The sequence below is a fragment of the Sinohyriopsis cumingii genome, chromosome 17 (genome assembly GCF_028554795.1).
Source record: "Sinohyriopsis cumingii isolate HCF-2022 chromosome 17, ASM2855479v2, whole genome shotgun sequence".
NCBI classification, from domain to species: domain Eukaryota; kingdom Metazoa; phylum Mollusca; class Bivalvia; order Unionida; family Unionidae; genus Sinohyriopsis; species Sinohyriopsis cumingii.
In genome coordinates this window covers 87,088,610-87,106,213 of record NC_142977.1, presented here as the reverse complement: position 1 = coordinate 87,106,213, position 17,604 = coordinate 87,088,610, and the positions used below count along the sequence as shown (strand labels likewise).

General features: G+C 35.1%; 1 protein-coding gene across 2 annotated transcripts in view; it reads left to right on the top strand.

Moving 5' to 3' along the window:
- Positions 1-2,899: 2,899 nt before the first annotated feature.
- LOC149779374 (uncharacterized) overlaps positions 2,900-17,604 on the top strand; it is a 58,567-nt gene continuing 43,862 nt past the window's right edge. For both annotated transcript variants that reach the window (XM_089940006.1, XM_089940005.1), the window contains exons 1-5: positions 2,900-3,105; positions 11,649-11,821; positions 13,889-13,994; positions 14,574-14,659; positions 15,602-15,763. In XM_089940006.1, the coding sequence (XP_089796132.1) occupies positions 2,967-3,105; positions 11,649-11,821; positions 13,889-13,994; positions 14,574-14,659; positions 15,602-15,763 (666 nt within the window). In that variant the 5' untranslated portion in view covers positions 2,900-2,966. The remainder of the gene's footprint in view (positions 3,106-11,648; positions 11,822-13,888; positions 13,995-14,573; positions 14,660-15,601; positions 15,764-17,604) is intronic.

The window sequence follows — 17,604 nt, the reverse complement described above, 5'->3', positions numbered from 1 at the left end:
TTCAACTTGTTTTGCCTGTAGTGTACTCTCTGATTGGTAGCTTCACCCTGGAGCCAGAATTGCCATTATAAAAACGGTTTGGAATAGTTAAATCTGATTTTGTAGGGCTCATTAGAGAAATTTAGTTTCCATTTTTTTTTTGCATTTAATGACAACCAACCATAATTTAGAAACATGTTGTGTTAAGGATGCAAAATCCAGAGACAGGAAAATGATGTGGGAATAATTTTATAAACGTCGAAGTATGATTATCTCCAGAGATTGTTGTGATTGATACACTGAACCCCAGGTGCGGTTGTTTGTACACCTTCGAAACGTTCTCTTTTTACATAAGCTAGAATATACTTTCATACTTTCAGTTTTATCTTGAGAGGATTTATTTTTTTAAATTATTCATTTGAATTACATTTCTCATTAATACTTGTCTTACTAAATCACTGTTTCGAAATTATTGTGAATTCATTCACGAAGATTTTCGATTATATCATTGTGATACATTGAGACTGTTAGGACATCAACACTATTTCAGGCTAATGATACATCAGTACATTCAAGATTTTAATTTGTGCAAAACACAACCGGAATTCATTTGGAATACTGTACATTTTTGAACTTGTAATAGAACATTTAGGACTATTTGGGATTTAATTCACAATACTGTAGGTTTTTGTTTTTAATTTTCACTTTGCATTCGAGGGAAATACATTACTTGTCGAATGTTAGACAAGTTGTTAGGTTTCGCTCTTTGTCTGTTAATTAGTTATTGACCATAGAGTCTTAACAGTGTCTCCCATACGACTGGAGGCAATGTACCGAGTGTCATTACATTTACGTCAGGGTTGTGCATCTTCTGGGTAGCAAATTGACCGGTGTAGTGCTTGCGCGTTCAGAGATTTGTAATGAGGGCACTTTATACTAAGAATACTGGTAGATTTATCGGACATTTCGTTTTGTGGTATTGTTTATCTATAGAACTTTGTGCCTTTGGTCACAATGTATGACGCACCTTTGTGTGAAGAAAAAAAAAAACAACCCCAAACACAACATAACAAGCAAACAAACGAAATTCAGTGCACCTGTGTATCTCCTGTTTGCACATTATGTCACAGTGTTTGCACATTATGTCACGGTATTTTCTAGTGGTTGGTGATGCACTTTCTGTAATATGTATGTAGTCAATCGTAAGCGCATATCGCCTTTTCTGGATATTCCACATTCTATTCGAAGTTACGCATTACCAAAAAGTGCCATTTAATTTGGTCTCAAAATACTTGCGTTAAAATCTATCTACTTAATAAGTTATTTAACATATTCTTTTACTTTCTTTACACCTATAGTCTGTTATTCTGAATTAAAATTAAATATATTTGTTTACATAATATAATAATATCTTTGTATATCAGTAGCTATAAGCCGCCTTAATAAGCTGTTTGTTTTGGTGGTGATAGTTTCTGTTTAAGTAGTGACTTTCTATATGACAAGAAGTAGACGACCCACAAACATGTAAGGACCATTTAAATCTACTCAGAGCAGATTCCGAGCGGCGTTTACAGTATGTATGCAGATACGCATGTCCACTGACACGCCTATATGAATGCTAATTACATTGATTTCTCTCTGTATTTTAGATTTGTAGTTTATTGTGGTGCTGGGGAGATCCACAGATATTGAGTACTTCTGACAGATATCAAATAAATTTGTTTGTATTCGCAACATGCCCAGTGGAGAGAATATTGGCATACATGACACCTCTATGCCACTTTCATGTCCTGTGGCTGAAATATCTTTACATGTTGTAGTTCGTGCATGATTTAAACACACATCTGATCAAATCGGCTGCCATTACGTCCTAGTAAAAGTCAACATGCATTAGCTAAAGTATACTAACTTGAGCTGTTATTAAAAGGGAAATTGGATTTAGCCAGAGTAGACAATACCAACTTCTGAAAGTACAACGAATGAATTACAACATGTATAAAAAGAGAAGTAATAAATGTTATCGGTTCGTTTTTGCAATGTACCTTTGATGTCCAGGAAGTGAAAGTAAATTGTCGACAAAGAGACAGAGCTAATAACTTTTTATATTTTTTGATATTTTTTTATTTATTCATTGCACTTTCAAAATTTATTATTGCACACTCTGCCAAAGTGCGTTTTCTCTACTTAATAATTGCTAAATTGCTAAACAAACCGGGGTCAGATGAATTATTTGTATCAATTTTTACTTATGATCTCTTTTTTCTACATTTCATTTTAAGTAATATCAGCATTTATCTGACCTGGTTTTCAGTCAAGAGTCCCATTTGAGTTGAGTGCAGCAGATGAGTAATAATTGATGATATTTACCTATCCAGCTCCATTTGAAGCGTACTTGGTGGAGACGAACGGGTACCAAATCTCTCCATATTTACTTGTCGTAGCTCATCTATTGTGAGTCAACTTTCTTTAATGTGTAAATGACTTTCTTTAACACATAGATTTTGTGATTGTTTTCACAAATTGTAAAGATGATTAGGTCTCTAACGTTTACTCTGATGATTGTTGCTAATGAAGATTATAAGTCTGCATAATGATTTAGTTGATATAAGCAATTCAACTATATTTATGTCTAGTATAGTAAAATTTAAGATAAATGATTTGCTTTAGCTAATTTGTTTCCTTTTTTAAAAAAATAAGTAAATGGGACTTCTCGGCATTATACACAACTGAATTGTCCAGAGAAATGAACAAGTTAGACACCGATCGCTTTAAGCGCTAATAGCTTGATAATTATCCGACAAGGTGAAGCGATCATGATAAAGTTGGGTGATATTTTACTGACCACAGTGGTAATTTTGACTTGATAGATTACAGAACGTGCGGCTCGACCAGATGGTGTTCGCTTATCAAACGTGAAAAGAGTAACACTAGTTGGTCTTATTATTTAGTTTCGACAGGGTGAACGTCTGACAGTTTTGAAAATTATAATGCAATCACAAAAGAAAGATGGTTGCAATGACCTTGTTTTTCGCCAAATCAGTGTAAATTTTGACGGGAAGCAAGTCTTACGGGATGTTTGCGGTAACGTCAGGAATGGAGATATTCTGGCAGTAATTGGCCCTAAAGGTAAATACGTTTTATGATTAGCACTAAATATTGTAGACTGGTTGCACTTTATTGCTGATAAATAATTATTATTCATTTATATGATAATTAAAAATTTTTGCGTTATACTTGTTCATTAACATTACATATTTTACGGATTGTATTGTAGATACTTTCTGAAACAATTTCTTAATATTTGCCACTAATACTTTTTCTATCCGAAATCAGCATCTGTCAGTAACAAATATTTACAAGCAGTAGATAATACATATGCATGCCAAGTAGTTATCTGAGTGAAAATTATGCTGTACCTTTAGTGCATACGTCTCATTTGGATCTGATATTTTGTTTATTTGCATCACTGTTAATTCTTCTAATTTTATTTTTTAAATCCTTTTGCATCATATCTGCACTAAGGTACCGACTAACATAAATTATGCATAAACTTAGAGGTCTGCCTTATTTTTCTTTCTTGCCTCCTTTCTTTCCATCTTTCTGTTTTTATATTTTTTTTTTAATTTCGAAACTCCACATAACATAGGCATTCATGTATGTCTGTCATAGACCCATTTTTAAATTCAGTTAAAATATTTCTGAACGAAAATGTCACCAATTTGCATTCACTAATTGTTAAAATAATTGTTTAGCACTACTGGCTAGTTGAATTCTTTTTGTTTGGAAAGAAAAGGAACTGGCATGCATTTACTAAAACAATATATAGCATCTTCGTAATTTTATTTTGGACCCGCGGTCGCTCATTAGTTATTGTGTCAGACTCAAAATCAGTGGGTTGCAGGTTCGAATCTTACCCAGACATGGAGGAATCGGCAGCTGTGGTGTGTCCTAGGCAAGTCACTTTACTTACTTTGCAACAGGAAGAAGCAGTATTTCATGCGATATTGTTCTGTTCGACGTAAATCAATCAATCAATCAATCAATAGACCAATCAATCAATCGAATGATCGATTAATCAGTAATGCGTATGCTTATATTTAAAAATGTGGAACGTAGGTGAATTACTGCCAATAATTATTCGTTGCCTCTCCTTGACTAATTTGTTGCTAAAATATTGCAGATAAAGGGAGGTTAAACACTCTTGAAGGGAAGGGAACCCAACGTACAATTTGTGTGTAGCGCGTGATTTTGTGAGTACTCAAATAATGTAGAGTGCAGTTGATAAGTCTTGTATTAGGGTATGATATTGTATGTAAAAACTTGAGTGAAAGGTACAAATTAAAAAAATACAGTCTCCACGAGCTTCTACCTCACCCTCACCTATCAAAAAAATAAGAAGTTCAAAGAGAAATATGCGACTGGTTTGTGAAGACGACGAGACTTAACAAACTTGGAGGCTGAAGATCGCAAGACGCTCTGCACCTTGTCTTTAAATATATTTGGACATAAATTTTGCCTGTGTACCTCATTTATTGGGAGCCGATGTAGTTCAGTTGGTAAAGTGTCTGACTATTAATCCAAGGGTTGTGGGTTCGACACCCACCCAGGCAAGATCAGATCGGCTGCCTTGATGTGTTCTTGGGAAATGATACTTCCTCAAGATGCTATATAGTGATAAAAATGACGTTAAAACTATCAAAAAGAAAAACACACATCTTCTCTTATCACAGTATCTTATTCGTATGTCCTATAGTACAACTCTTCTCAGTTAGGTCAAACAGCAAGCTAGCAAGTGCATATGCATTTGCCTGTACATGTATTTCTGTAAACGTATCGACAAGTAGAGTAAAGTTGATTTGTTTAAAGTCAGTCAGTATGTCAGTAAGTCAAAAGTGAAGGAATACAATCATAAAGCAAACTTGTATATTATATCAAGTCACACCTTGTCGGCTAAAATGCAATTCTGAGAGTAAACCTTTATGTCAAGCTGTAGATCTGTCTGTACGCCTCTGATTAAACATACACTAATTTTTAATTGTGTGTGTGTGTGTGTGTGTGTGTGTGTGTGTGTGCAGTCCACAACATAATGTATAGTCAACTCTAAATAAACGGATGCTAACTTATAATATGCAGTGTTTGAGATTTATTACTCTGACAAAGATAGTAAATATTCATCTGCAGATCAGAGCTTACCGAAACCCCCTTGAACCCTTCCATTTAGAACAAAGACGTTATGAATGGAAAAGGCATGCCTATTTATCAAGTTCCCATTCCTTCACATCCCATCACTTGGTGTACCATCGGTTAACGTCTAAATATGGGAGTCGTTGTCCAAAACTCTTCAAAATATCATTTACACACCCTACCTAGGAATGTATATGATCAAGGCAAGTCTTAAAGATAGTCTAAGTCAACAGTGATCGCCAAGTAAAGTCGAAAGTCAACATGGGTTTTAGCAGTAATAGAAACTGACATTTATGGTTGTCATATATGCGTGTATAACCAGGATACAAGAACAGCAAATTAATAAAATCAGCTTTTCCTTCATCGTATTGAATTAAACGGATTGGAGATAGAAATATTTCACGAGTTAAATATCAGAGCGATAATACGGGTATTTGGAGATAAAACTTGCGTGTTTAGAAGTCGGAGGGGATAAACGTGTGGTAAAAGGTAGTTGTGTTTAAGAATAGCCCATTAAATTTGTTATTTTTGACAGATCAAATTCGTAAACTTTAATGCTTCAGGAAAGATAAAAATTTACAGGTTACAATAAATGATAACAATATTGAAATAAGCAAAATCTGATTGAGAACAAGATTGTTTAAACGAACAGTATAATGAAAGAACAAATTTCGCACTTGATGATCGAAAAGACACATATTTGTATTCCGCTAATATTGCAGTACAGTTCATACAGTTCAAAGAGATCAAAAACTGGTAAATGTCAATATACAATTATTACAAAACAGAAACGGTGATCTAATTGATGGAAGATAAGAGTCACTTAATTAGAGGTGATCTAGTCTTTTAATGAATTAGAGGTGATTCAGTCATTTGATTAATTAGAGGTAATCCGGTCATTTACAAACTGGAAGATTTGAACGAATAGGATATAGAGGGGATAGTCTACGAAAAAGTTGTCTTTTTATGACAAATAAGGTGAGATACACAATGTTCAAAAATGACCCCACCCTCCCCCCACCAAAACAAAATTTAAAAGGAAAAGAAAACCTAAACGAATTACGGTAAACGTATGTCCTGGTGAAATAGAAATATTTGATAAAACGTTTAAGAAGTTGGTAACACCTGCAAATAGTTCATTAACTAAATGATGTACAAATAAATAAACCTCCCTTTTCTATTTTTCAATGCAGGTGTAAGTTCTCGTCCAAACAGCCTCAGATGTTTTTATCTTTTAATCAAATGGTTCGTTTGTGTTTCTAATTTGCGTATCTACATCGGGTATTTTTACTGGTTGTTTTTGTAGCTTGCGTATCTTCAACTAGACGTAACCCACAACTATTTATCACCAAGTTTTGTGCACAAAAACGTTTGTAAAATCTTATTTTGTCCCAACGAATGTTTTTAGTTAATACTTTCCATTTTGACATGCTATAGAGCTACATGCTAGAAAATATATGACATAGTTTCCAACCACAGAGTTAATCAATTTTCCTAAACGGTGTCTGATGATGGAATTTATATTATGACATTACTAAGGAGCAGCTTTCTTTGCATCCGTATTCGAGTCAGTTAGCGTTATGTATATTTGGCTGATATTGTGTTATTGACCTTTGTCCATAATTGAGAGTATGAGTTTGGGCCTACGTCCCGAGGGGAAAACCAATGCCCTGAACTCAAATCCAGGTAAACGTGTTTACTTAGCAAATAATAATAATCTTAATATATAATCTACGATCACAACAATTAGTTTTGTAATATGTTGTTTATAAACAAAAACAGTAGTCAGTACTGTTTTTGTTTTATAAACAACATATTACAAAGCTAATTGTTGTGATCGTAGATTATATATTAAGATTATTATTATTTGCTAAGTAAACACGTTTACCTGGATTTGAGTTCAGGGCATTGGCTTTCCCCTCGGGAATTCATGGCCTAGCTGTTATTGCCATGTTCTTGTTTAAAATTTAAGTAAAATACCCGATCTTCTTGACAACATAGAATGTTCTAGAGATTAAATTTTGACCCTCATCCTGGTCCTCTAATTGTTACATAGGTTTTTATATTAAGGTTGTTTATGTTAGAATTACTCATTATTATCTTAACATCTGAAGTGGAATCAGTCTTTTAAGTTCATTTAAACTTTTCACTTGTAGTCTTGGGAAATAAAGTATTCGTTTAATTTGACTAAAGTTGATGGTTTTTACACTTTTTGTTACTTAGTTTGAGGGTATATTGTTGTAACAGTTAGCAAAATTGCAATAATTGCACAATATTTAATAGTACCATATATTTCACTAAAGTTTTGTAATTAAAGTTAGGTTGGTCAACGCGTGCAATATTTATTCCATTCAAGTATGATCATATTTAATTTCAAACAGGCAAGTGAAGAGCCGTTCTGGAGGCAGTGTGCACTGGAGGTACTGCCTCTGCAAAACAGTGCCAAATATGAGGAGGATGACATGGAAACAATGCTTCATAAATAAAACGTGTACTAATTGCTTTGCTTTCATGCATTTGTGCCTTGAACCGAAATCGCAACACTAGTTATCTTTACTAGAGTAGCTGCTACTGTACAATAGCCTCAAGGGGAGACTAGATTTGGCCAATACTGCTCAGAATCTCCTTCGTGATGAAGTTGGTCATCATTAATGATGAATTTTATGCGTGTGCTTTACAATCTCAATTTTATCCTTATTTGATTTTTCAGCTCGCTAATATATGTTTTTTTTCCCTGACCAGTGTAAACACTTTCTTTGTTGCCCAGGATCAGGCAAATCAATGTTGAAGAGAATGTTGAGAGGAGACACCCTGTCTGATTCCGACTGTGGTTCTGAATCAATTTCCTATATTGGCACTGCCGAGAACTGCGCTAGTCGGCTTGTCATACTAGTTATGGTGGCTCACAAGGCTGCATGCCATACCTTGTCGAAAACGCTCTTGATATCAGTGAATACGTAATAGGTATCTTTTTGATGCTGCAGATACTTTCCACAGAGGATTCTATAATTGAAGATGTATTCAATATTGTTAATTTCTTACCTGAAACCCGACTGTTGGGGTTTGAGTCTATTGAGGATGATATTAAGCATAACCTTGCTTGGATGACTGATGAAGCTGATTGTTTGGTAGTTCTGCCACAGCTGCAGATTCTATTAGGAAGAGTTATAATCAGAGACTGTGTCCAGAGGGTGTGCCAATCTACTGTTTGCCAGATTTTGTTGTAGACTGTTGTGATAACATCTATTACGGAGGTTTCTCCTGCTAGAACAAGTTCTCCTGGCATATTGTCTACCGCACCCGACTTCCTTTTCTTTTGTTCCCTGAGGATCGCGTGGACAACCTCTGTTGTGGTCAGTGGGAAGTTTAATACAGATTAGTCTCCGGAAGTCTCCTGGTTTTAAAGCTCAGAACAGTATTCCATCCATCTGTTAATAATCTTTAGGTCTCTTACCAGCCTTGTCCTGGATCATGGTAGATCTCCCCAGTTTCTCTATTGTCAAGTCTTTCACCAATTGGTATGCCTTTTTTACTGTTATTCTGATTCAGGCTTTTCTCAATTTCCTTACATTGGTCCTCTAACCAGTTTTCTTTAAGATCTTATTAATCGTGTTGTTAATCTTCCTGTATTTTTCTGCTCCTTCAAGGTCTCCAGCTTCCTCACAAATATGTAAGTCTTTTCGTCATGTATTTAAGATGAGAAACGTGGCTAATGTTGGTGAAAGATAACGTACTTTATAATATTTAAATACTGGTGTTGTATCGCATCCTCTTTCAACTTTCACCAATTCCAGAGTGAACTATTCTGCGTAATTAGGATTCAACTACTCTTTGCCACCCCCACCCCTTTTCCCCCCTCACAATGAAAAACAAAAGGGTGGGTAACGTGGTCAAACCCAGATCTCGTATTCGCGACACTTTGTAATCAAAACAAGAAAACTCAAACTCAAAACCCTAAAATCTGATATAATATTTAGGGTAAATCAACCTCATGATGATTTAACAGCCAAGCAGAGTGAACCTCGCTAAGAAATACCTCAAAGCTATACAATTCTAGGTTTTATTATAATTCTGGACTGTCAAAGTTGTGGGACCTCGAGCCTCAGTGCTAAGAAGTTTCGAGAGCATTGTGGTTTGGCCTAGCTTAAGAGTTATTTTGAATCCAGGTAAAGCCATGCATCGCTTAAATGTTAATTTGAATCCAGGTGTGGACCAGTTACGGAGAATAGTTAAACAAAGTATAATGTCATAAATTAGATAACCCCTCTTAAAAAAACATACAGAATCGATTCCTGTACATGGAACATTTAAATTACAGGGCATCAAATACTACCAATGTGTGTCTTAGTTTTCCAGATAAATGCTGTCTATCTATCTATCTATCTATCTATCTATCTGACTTAGCAACAATGGAAAAATAAGAGTTTATTGTGTATATGAGAGAGAGAGAGAGAGAGAGAGAAATAATAATATTGTTTATATAATATAATACTGTTAAATCTTTATTCCTCGTGAAAAGAATCATATGACCAAAGGCTTATTTATTGCAACAAAGTACAAAATATATCCTCATAGGCAATTACAAAAGATATACTGATAATAAATTTGAACCTGTTAGCTACAATTTATTCGGCAATAATCAAATATTGATAACAAATTTAAACTTGTATTTACTATAATTTTCCATTTTCTCTTAGTTTTTGTGAGTTACTTGGTAATTATTTTGTACTCTTTTATATTCTCCATACAGATGTAAGTCTTGAATACTGAAGAAACCATAAAACCTTTTGGAACAAAATATTAACCTACCGGTACATTCATCTTGAGGAGCTTAGAAAGGTTATTTTGCAGGAAGTGTGTGTGTGTGTGTGTGTGTGTGTGTGTGTGTGAGAGAGAGAGAGAGAACAGTTGTTTTGACAGATCCCATTTATATATGCAAATCAAACAGTTTCGCCAAGGTGTTGGAAGATATATGAAAATTGGGTGGGATGGAGGCTGGTGGGTGGGGAAAGCATGTTTTGAGGAATAAAATTGGGCTGTAATCAAAAGGTTCAATTTGTTTCGTGTTTTTTTTTTGATGTTTTTTTATATAGCTTCTTTCCCTGTCCCCTACCTTTTCTGTTCTTGTAAGTTATTTCAATTTAACATTCACCTAATTAACGCTGTTTCTAAAGGTATTGCTCCTCCGATTAGAGTTCTTTTGTGTAGATGTTTAACGAAAGGCAAGTGTTTACGACTAAACTTCTAACAAGCTAGCACAGATCAGGGTGTAAATACCAAATCTAACCGTCAGTCTTGCTGGTATGCACTTATCCATTTTCCCCCACTTTTAGTCGGACCGCCTGTCAACATGCTGTTCTATTCTGATAGAAATTGACACTGGGGGGGGGGGGATATTTTTAATGTGAGCAATACACACCAATAAAAATAACAACAATTCACGTGGCATGCGCCTTTAAAGCATACTTTACCATCTCGTCAGACATGAAGCATTTATTTGAGAAACCTCCGCAAAGAAAGAACATTAGTGGCTTTTTATCGATTTCGACAAGCTTATGAATACATGGAATTCGGAATAATTAATGACTTATTCCATCGAGGTAGAAGGGACAATCTACCATTATTTATATCCAAGTGTTTGAAATATATGCATTTTAAAGGTATGGGGTATGTACTAACAATTCTGATTGCTATCTTCAGGATATGCGTGTACCTCATGGCAGCATATTTCAAGCCAGAAACTTGATTTAATTCCATCTTTTCCCACACAAAATGGCACCAATTTGGAAGCGACAAAATTCATTCTTGCGAATTCTACAAAAATCTAGGATTCCAAATTACAAACTTGGCTATTCTACCCCAGCCCCTCAGCTCTCCCTCCCTCCAAACAATATTTGATATTTACCAGTTCCGAAGTCAACCAGTCCTCTTGTTTGCAGGGTAAAATCATTTTCAGCCCAAATTAAATGCTCTCATAGCCTCCCTTCGCTGTTATACGTCCTGGTATACAGACAGTTGAAAAGATAGAGACAAGGTTTAAACTGTGTATGCAACATCCCTTGACACCATCTTGAATCGTTTAACGATGAAGGCGTCCATATTTGCCGCAGGAATTACATACTCAAATATTTGTACTATAAATCTGAAACCTCTCTTCAAAATAACGAGAGAAAATTAAAAAAATAAAATAAAATACAAAACCCATCATCTTTAAGGATTTGTCTTCGAATACTTAAAGTTTAGTAGCCTGAAATTTTGCAATTATTCAGAAACATGATTATTCATTATAATCCGCAAATATATGGATAATAACGAATATATATATATATATATATATATATATATATATATATATATATATATATATATATATATATATATATATATATATGATTAAAATTGAAAATCAAGTTCTACTTATTACAAGTAGATTTAACAGACGCCGTTGAAGAGAGAACTTTTTAAAGGAACGTATTTTGTTTCAGGATCCGGGAAGACAACTTTAGCTTCAGTTTTAGTGGGGAATATCAAAAGTTACAATGGGGATATTCTTCTTGATGGCAAGTCAATCACAAAGGCAGACATTGAAAACAGAATTGCGTATGTCACAGCGCAAGATCTCTTCTTGCCGACCCTGACTGTTGAGGAAACATTGAAGGTAAAATAGCACGCTGAGTGTTTTTGAATAAAAACATCAATAGTAAATTAATATGCATACCGATATATCAATTAAAAATCGATCTATTAATATATTATTCTTACTTATTCGCCTTCCTATTTACACACATTACACACATGACTAGAATGTATTCAATTTAGAACGGATCTAATATATTTTTAAAGAATTCGCTGTGTAATTGGGAGACATTTTTCATTTTGCTTTTTTCATTTTAAAAATAGTTTAAACAAATTGCGACTTTTTGTAACAAGTCGTAGAATTTTAATCTATGCGCATTTTGTTTTCTATGTCTTGGAACTGACTGAATAAGAAATTAAAAGAAAATATTAGGATTTGACAGCATACTATGTGGCTATTATTAGGATGCTGACAGCATGCTATGTGGCTATTATTGGGATGCTGACATCATACTATGTGGGTATTATTGGGATGCTGACATCATACTATGTGGCTATTATTAGGATGCTGACAGCATACTATGTGGCTATTATTAGGAAGCTGACAGCATACTATTTAGCTCGATTAAGAACATAAAACATAGCTGTTATCATTTTAAGATAAAATGTATGGTCACGTAGGCAAATAAACAGGAAGAAGTGCAAGAAATGATACGAAAGTTAATGAAGAAATGAATCCACAAATATGGGACTATTCAGTTCTAAATAATTAAGGTTTTATTAATTTAATTTATTGCAAAGATGAAAGACAATAACTTATTTTTGTGGGGGTGGGTCAAGCAGAACTCACTTATTCTCGACCCTGTGCAGCTTTCTTGAATCCAACAGTAGAAATAAATACCGCAGGGAACACTTTATTGTGTCTTTACTATGTACTGCACAGAATCAAAAATAAACATTCATCACGCAGTAAATGGTTCAGTGCGGAAAATGGTGCAGGCCCTCTTAATACATTTTTTTAAGGAAAAAAAGAGCCTTGAAACAATTTAATTTAAAGGATCTTGTATATCCTGCAATGTCATACGCAAAGGGTTACAGAGAAGAACGTCTCTATTTTCAAACCCTCTATCAGACCATTTTATTGCTTTATTTCGGCATCAAGTAGCCACGTAAAGAAATTTATGGCGATATATATTGGTAAGAGCACTTGCCATTCATGTATGGAATCCCAAATACTTGTATCTAACCTATGAGAGAGAGAGAGAGAGATGGTTTGCTAGCAATAATGATCAGGAAAACGACACACAAAAAACGTATAATAATAATAATAATAATGACGACGACGGTTAAGGTAACAAGACAACGATGATGATTTCAGCAATAATAATGATAATGATGAAAAACTAAATGGCGAAATATACATGCCAATGACTGGACAATGATAACATTTTGTATGACTGTTATACGAGATACAATATAGGTGTATACATAATTCAATTTCAAAACAGTTCTAGATATGCTATTTATATGAGAACTGCTTTGAAAAAGGCCCTCTTGCAACTGATCTAAGTTATAACGAAAACAGATTAAGTATGTGTCATTTTGATCAATGCGCATGCAGATCTGTGTCTATGCAGTTGTTACGAGTAATCAGTAGAACAAACAACACAGACCCAGACTTGGCACAACATGCGACGGTGTTGGACCTGTCTTATAAATCAGTATGTATAGTCGGTACTTGCATAGTAAAGGATCGCTTATTTGTTTTCTTTTTTCATAGGATATACACAGATAGAGATTCAAAGTTTGAGAATGCAAAGGTCTCTGAACGAGTATATTTTATATACTATCCAAAATTAAGCAGTACATTTTCATTATTATATTTCGTTTTCAGTCGTAATGATTAGTTAATCAATTAGCGTGTTCAACAGTTGTTCTCTGATACAACAAGGGAAGCACTATTGAAACAGAAATGTTTCCGTTTTCCTGCACATTGTTAGGTAAAAGACGCTTGATGCTCCAATTATCCATATGTTTGATCCGATTCGGAAATAAAGTAACCTTTTCTGAGCTGAATCAAATTTTAAAAAATCTTAACAATATATAGACCGTCTATTTGATCGTTTGGAATAAGCTTGTTTCTCTTCAGTATTCAGCCATGTTGAGATTTTCTTCCGGAACGCCTCGAAAACAACAGGAGGAACGAATCTCCTTTGTAAAGGACGTCATGGGGCTACAGTTGTTCGAGACTTTATGTGAGTTACACGTATTAGACCAACTTGCACACATGTCGGCCATAATTGTCTGAAAAAATATAATTTTAATACCCAATGAATTTAATACTGAGTTACAGCACAATTTGTTATTTCTAAATGTGATGATGTTATCCTTCAAGAGTACTATCGATATAATTTCCATATACGGGATTTAAAAACAACTGGAACTGAATAATTACTAAAGAAACTGAACGTATTCGAAATAGGAGTAATATACAAGGTTAAACATTTTGTACTAGGGAATCAAAGCTTCAATATGCGAGATTTTCCAAGTGGTGTTTTCCCCCCGTTTATTTAGTCACAGCTCAATACCTGAATGATTTCATAACATCATGCGTTTTGCAGTTATTGTCATCGGTGTGCTTGTACATATCGAAATGATTTCTATTTGTTTTGCTAGCCAAGTCTCTTACAGCTTCATATAAAATAGCGCTCAAGTAAGATTATATATTGGGTACCTTTAACGCTGATAAATTCCGCACGTCAGAAGGAGTGTATCATTATAAACACTTGAAGAGCTGAACATAGTTCATTTTCCGTCATCATGCTGTTTTTCAGTGGTTCAGTTCTGCTCCCCGTGTCAGAAGCGATGTCTGAGTATCGCTTGCGAACTCGTTACTAATCCAGATATTTTAGTCATAGATGTAAGTATATCGAGCGTCATCCCGTGCATTTGTTCACATTTCAAGTCAATCGCTTTTACTGTGCATTTTTCACAAACCAAATCAATAGCCCAACCGCTCCGGTGGCCTAGTGGTTAGAGCGTCCGCCTCGGATGATGAGGTCGTGGGTTCGAACCTCTCCCGAGTCATACCAAAGACTTACAGAAATGGTACTAACAGCCGCCTCGCTAGGCTCTCAGCATTAAAATGGTACTAACATGTGCCATGCTAGACGCTCAGCATCATGATTAGAATTATGAATGTAGGACTTACAAGCAGTCATTTCCAATAATGCAGAAGGAAAGTAGCACTTGCAAACTGTCACGTACAATTTACATCAATGAAAATACAATATACATTGATAAAATTATTAAAGTAGCACTTGCAAGCAGCCATTTACAACAATGCATCAAGGAAGATTAGGAAATTCACGAATATAATTTTGGCGGTAATCCCCCTGTATGCAGCATGATGTCCCAGTGATAGACATCACTATAAACTGCCACAATGCATACATCGTAGCGATATGACTGAAACATTGTTAAAGCTACGTGAAAAATACAAATGACACACACACTCAATCGCTCATACCTTTCATTTTTTAACATACCAAATTAATCAATCGCTGACCTGACATTGATTATTTAATTATATTCAAAAAAGGCTGTAGTTGTTTTTGATGACTTGCAATATAATATTTCTTTGAGGTGATTTGTAACAAAAAGTTGACACATTTGGATATTTCTTTTAATTTAACTAACGTGTTGGACTGGCTCATTGTAACCAATTATTATGAAAGTATATGTCTTAAATAATTTCGCCAGTCATTCTTATAATATTAAATTTGAAACTGATGGCGAGAATAAACTTGCTAAGTCTTCTTGATAGACTTGAAGCATTTATTAGTAACCGTTTCATTTCCAGGAGCCCATGATAGGTCTTAGTTTCAAAGACTCCTTGGATGTTATGGCAACGTTGAAGCGCCTGTCAACCAGTTCAGATATCACTATAGTGATGTCCTTGCAGCAAGCGTCGAGCTCTATATACAATCTGTGTTCCAAGTCTCTCTTCCTATATAACGGTCACGTAAGATATCGTTTTATCACGTCAAATGTAGACAGTGCATAACCGTATTCGCTGTTATGTGCTGGCATAGCAGAGTCTATACTGTTCAACCTTTTTTATGTTGTCAAATAAACAACGCAGGCCTTTATGCCGGTATACAATGTGATGGCAGATCTGAGACTATGTTGTTTTCAATTGAGCGAGCGTTGATTAGTGTAATACGGTAATTCATGTTCTACTATTGCCACCTTTGAAAATTGTCTTGAGTCAAGAGAATGGGTCAATACGAATACTGTGTAAAGTAAGAATTGTAGATGTATTTTATTCTGGGGAAAATACTGCAAAAACCTAGTCATCTCGCAGATTGTTTAGGTCTATATCCGATAAATCAACCCACCAGATCTGTGTTGATACTGATGGATGATATGTGGGTATGATGCCACCAGTTCATTAAAATGTGAATTTTGCTGCATGCAAATCATTCACGAACAAACCTGCGAGTGCTTTAGACACATATCGGTAAATGGTAACAGCCATGTCTAGCGCGAAATTCAAAATGGCCATAGGACCGAGGTTTGTGCTATTCCACGTGGATTTATAAGTCACCGAACATAGGATTTGCTCCGGAAATATAATGTACATGTCACCAAAAGAACCCGTCAGCCATCGGTAGCTCCACAGCCACGAGAAATACTGGTAAGTGTATAAAATGTACACTAATGTGTACAGCCAGAATTTTCTGCAAATAATTGCAGCTTTTAATGACTAGGTTATATCAGCCCCTTATCCGAAAATCAATATCATCACGTGTGAGAGGCTGATTTACTGGCCTAGTTTAGGTCAAGCGGGCATACGTTTGACCAACATTCTGAATGCATCACGTTTTTCTGCAGTGGCCGAGAACCCCAAGGTGCCATGATTGCTTTGATAGAAATCCCTATCTGGAACACTCATTTTCTACCAGTGCGAATAAAATAAGACCAACTCTGTGAAAGAGACATGAAGGTAAACGTAGTGATACTTTCTAAACTGGTAAGCTTTAGGTGGAGCAAATTTCGGCTTAATGTATAATGAAAATGTCCACATATAAAGATAACCGTTGAAAATAACATCTGATGACGTTTCAACCATCAATATAATGCTTGCAATTTAAATTTGTATTGTTATTCATGTGCTTAAATGAAAACACAACACAGTATTCAGTTTCGATAAATGAAACTAATGTTTACTTTGGTATTAACGTTATAGAAACAACCACAGGCTTGAGGGCAGTTCATTATGGGCACAACTTACTCTGAAGTTTTCTTGCACGTGATGGAAAAGACAAAATGTTTCTATTGATCCATTCTCTCGACTCAAGCTACTATCCGTTGACGTGTGACGTAAACTGAAAAATATTGGGCATTTTCCGTCAAGCCAAGAAAGAAAACTCAGATGTTGTTCCCACTTCACTTGAGGCAAAGCGTCAAATCTATGTGTATTCCTACAACTACATCTGATGTTATTTGTCGACTTGGCGGAAATGACCGAACGATGTTTAAATTGCAGTGATGTGTGTATTAGTTGTGACCTTGGGGACAGTCTCGTTTAAGTTGTCGTCGCAATTTTAGTGTTGAATTTTATGGAAAAAGTTTTAAAATAACAGCGCTAGAGTTACTCGCTCAAGACTTAAAAATGTATGTATTTCCGTTAATTGTTACGAACCCCATGAAAAAAGGCAATAGCAACAGTGTGCAAAAGTGTCTACGTTATGTAGGAGTTTCTGTGTTTGGTGTCGTCTGCTACGCACAGGCACTTGATGGATGGGGAAACCAATGATATCACACCTGTTGGGAGTTTGTCTCATTGGTTTCCCCATCAAT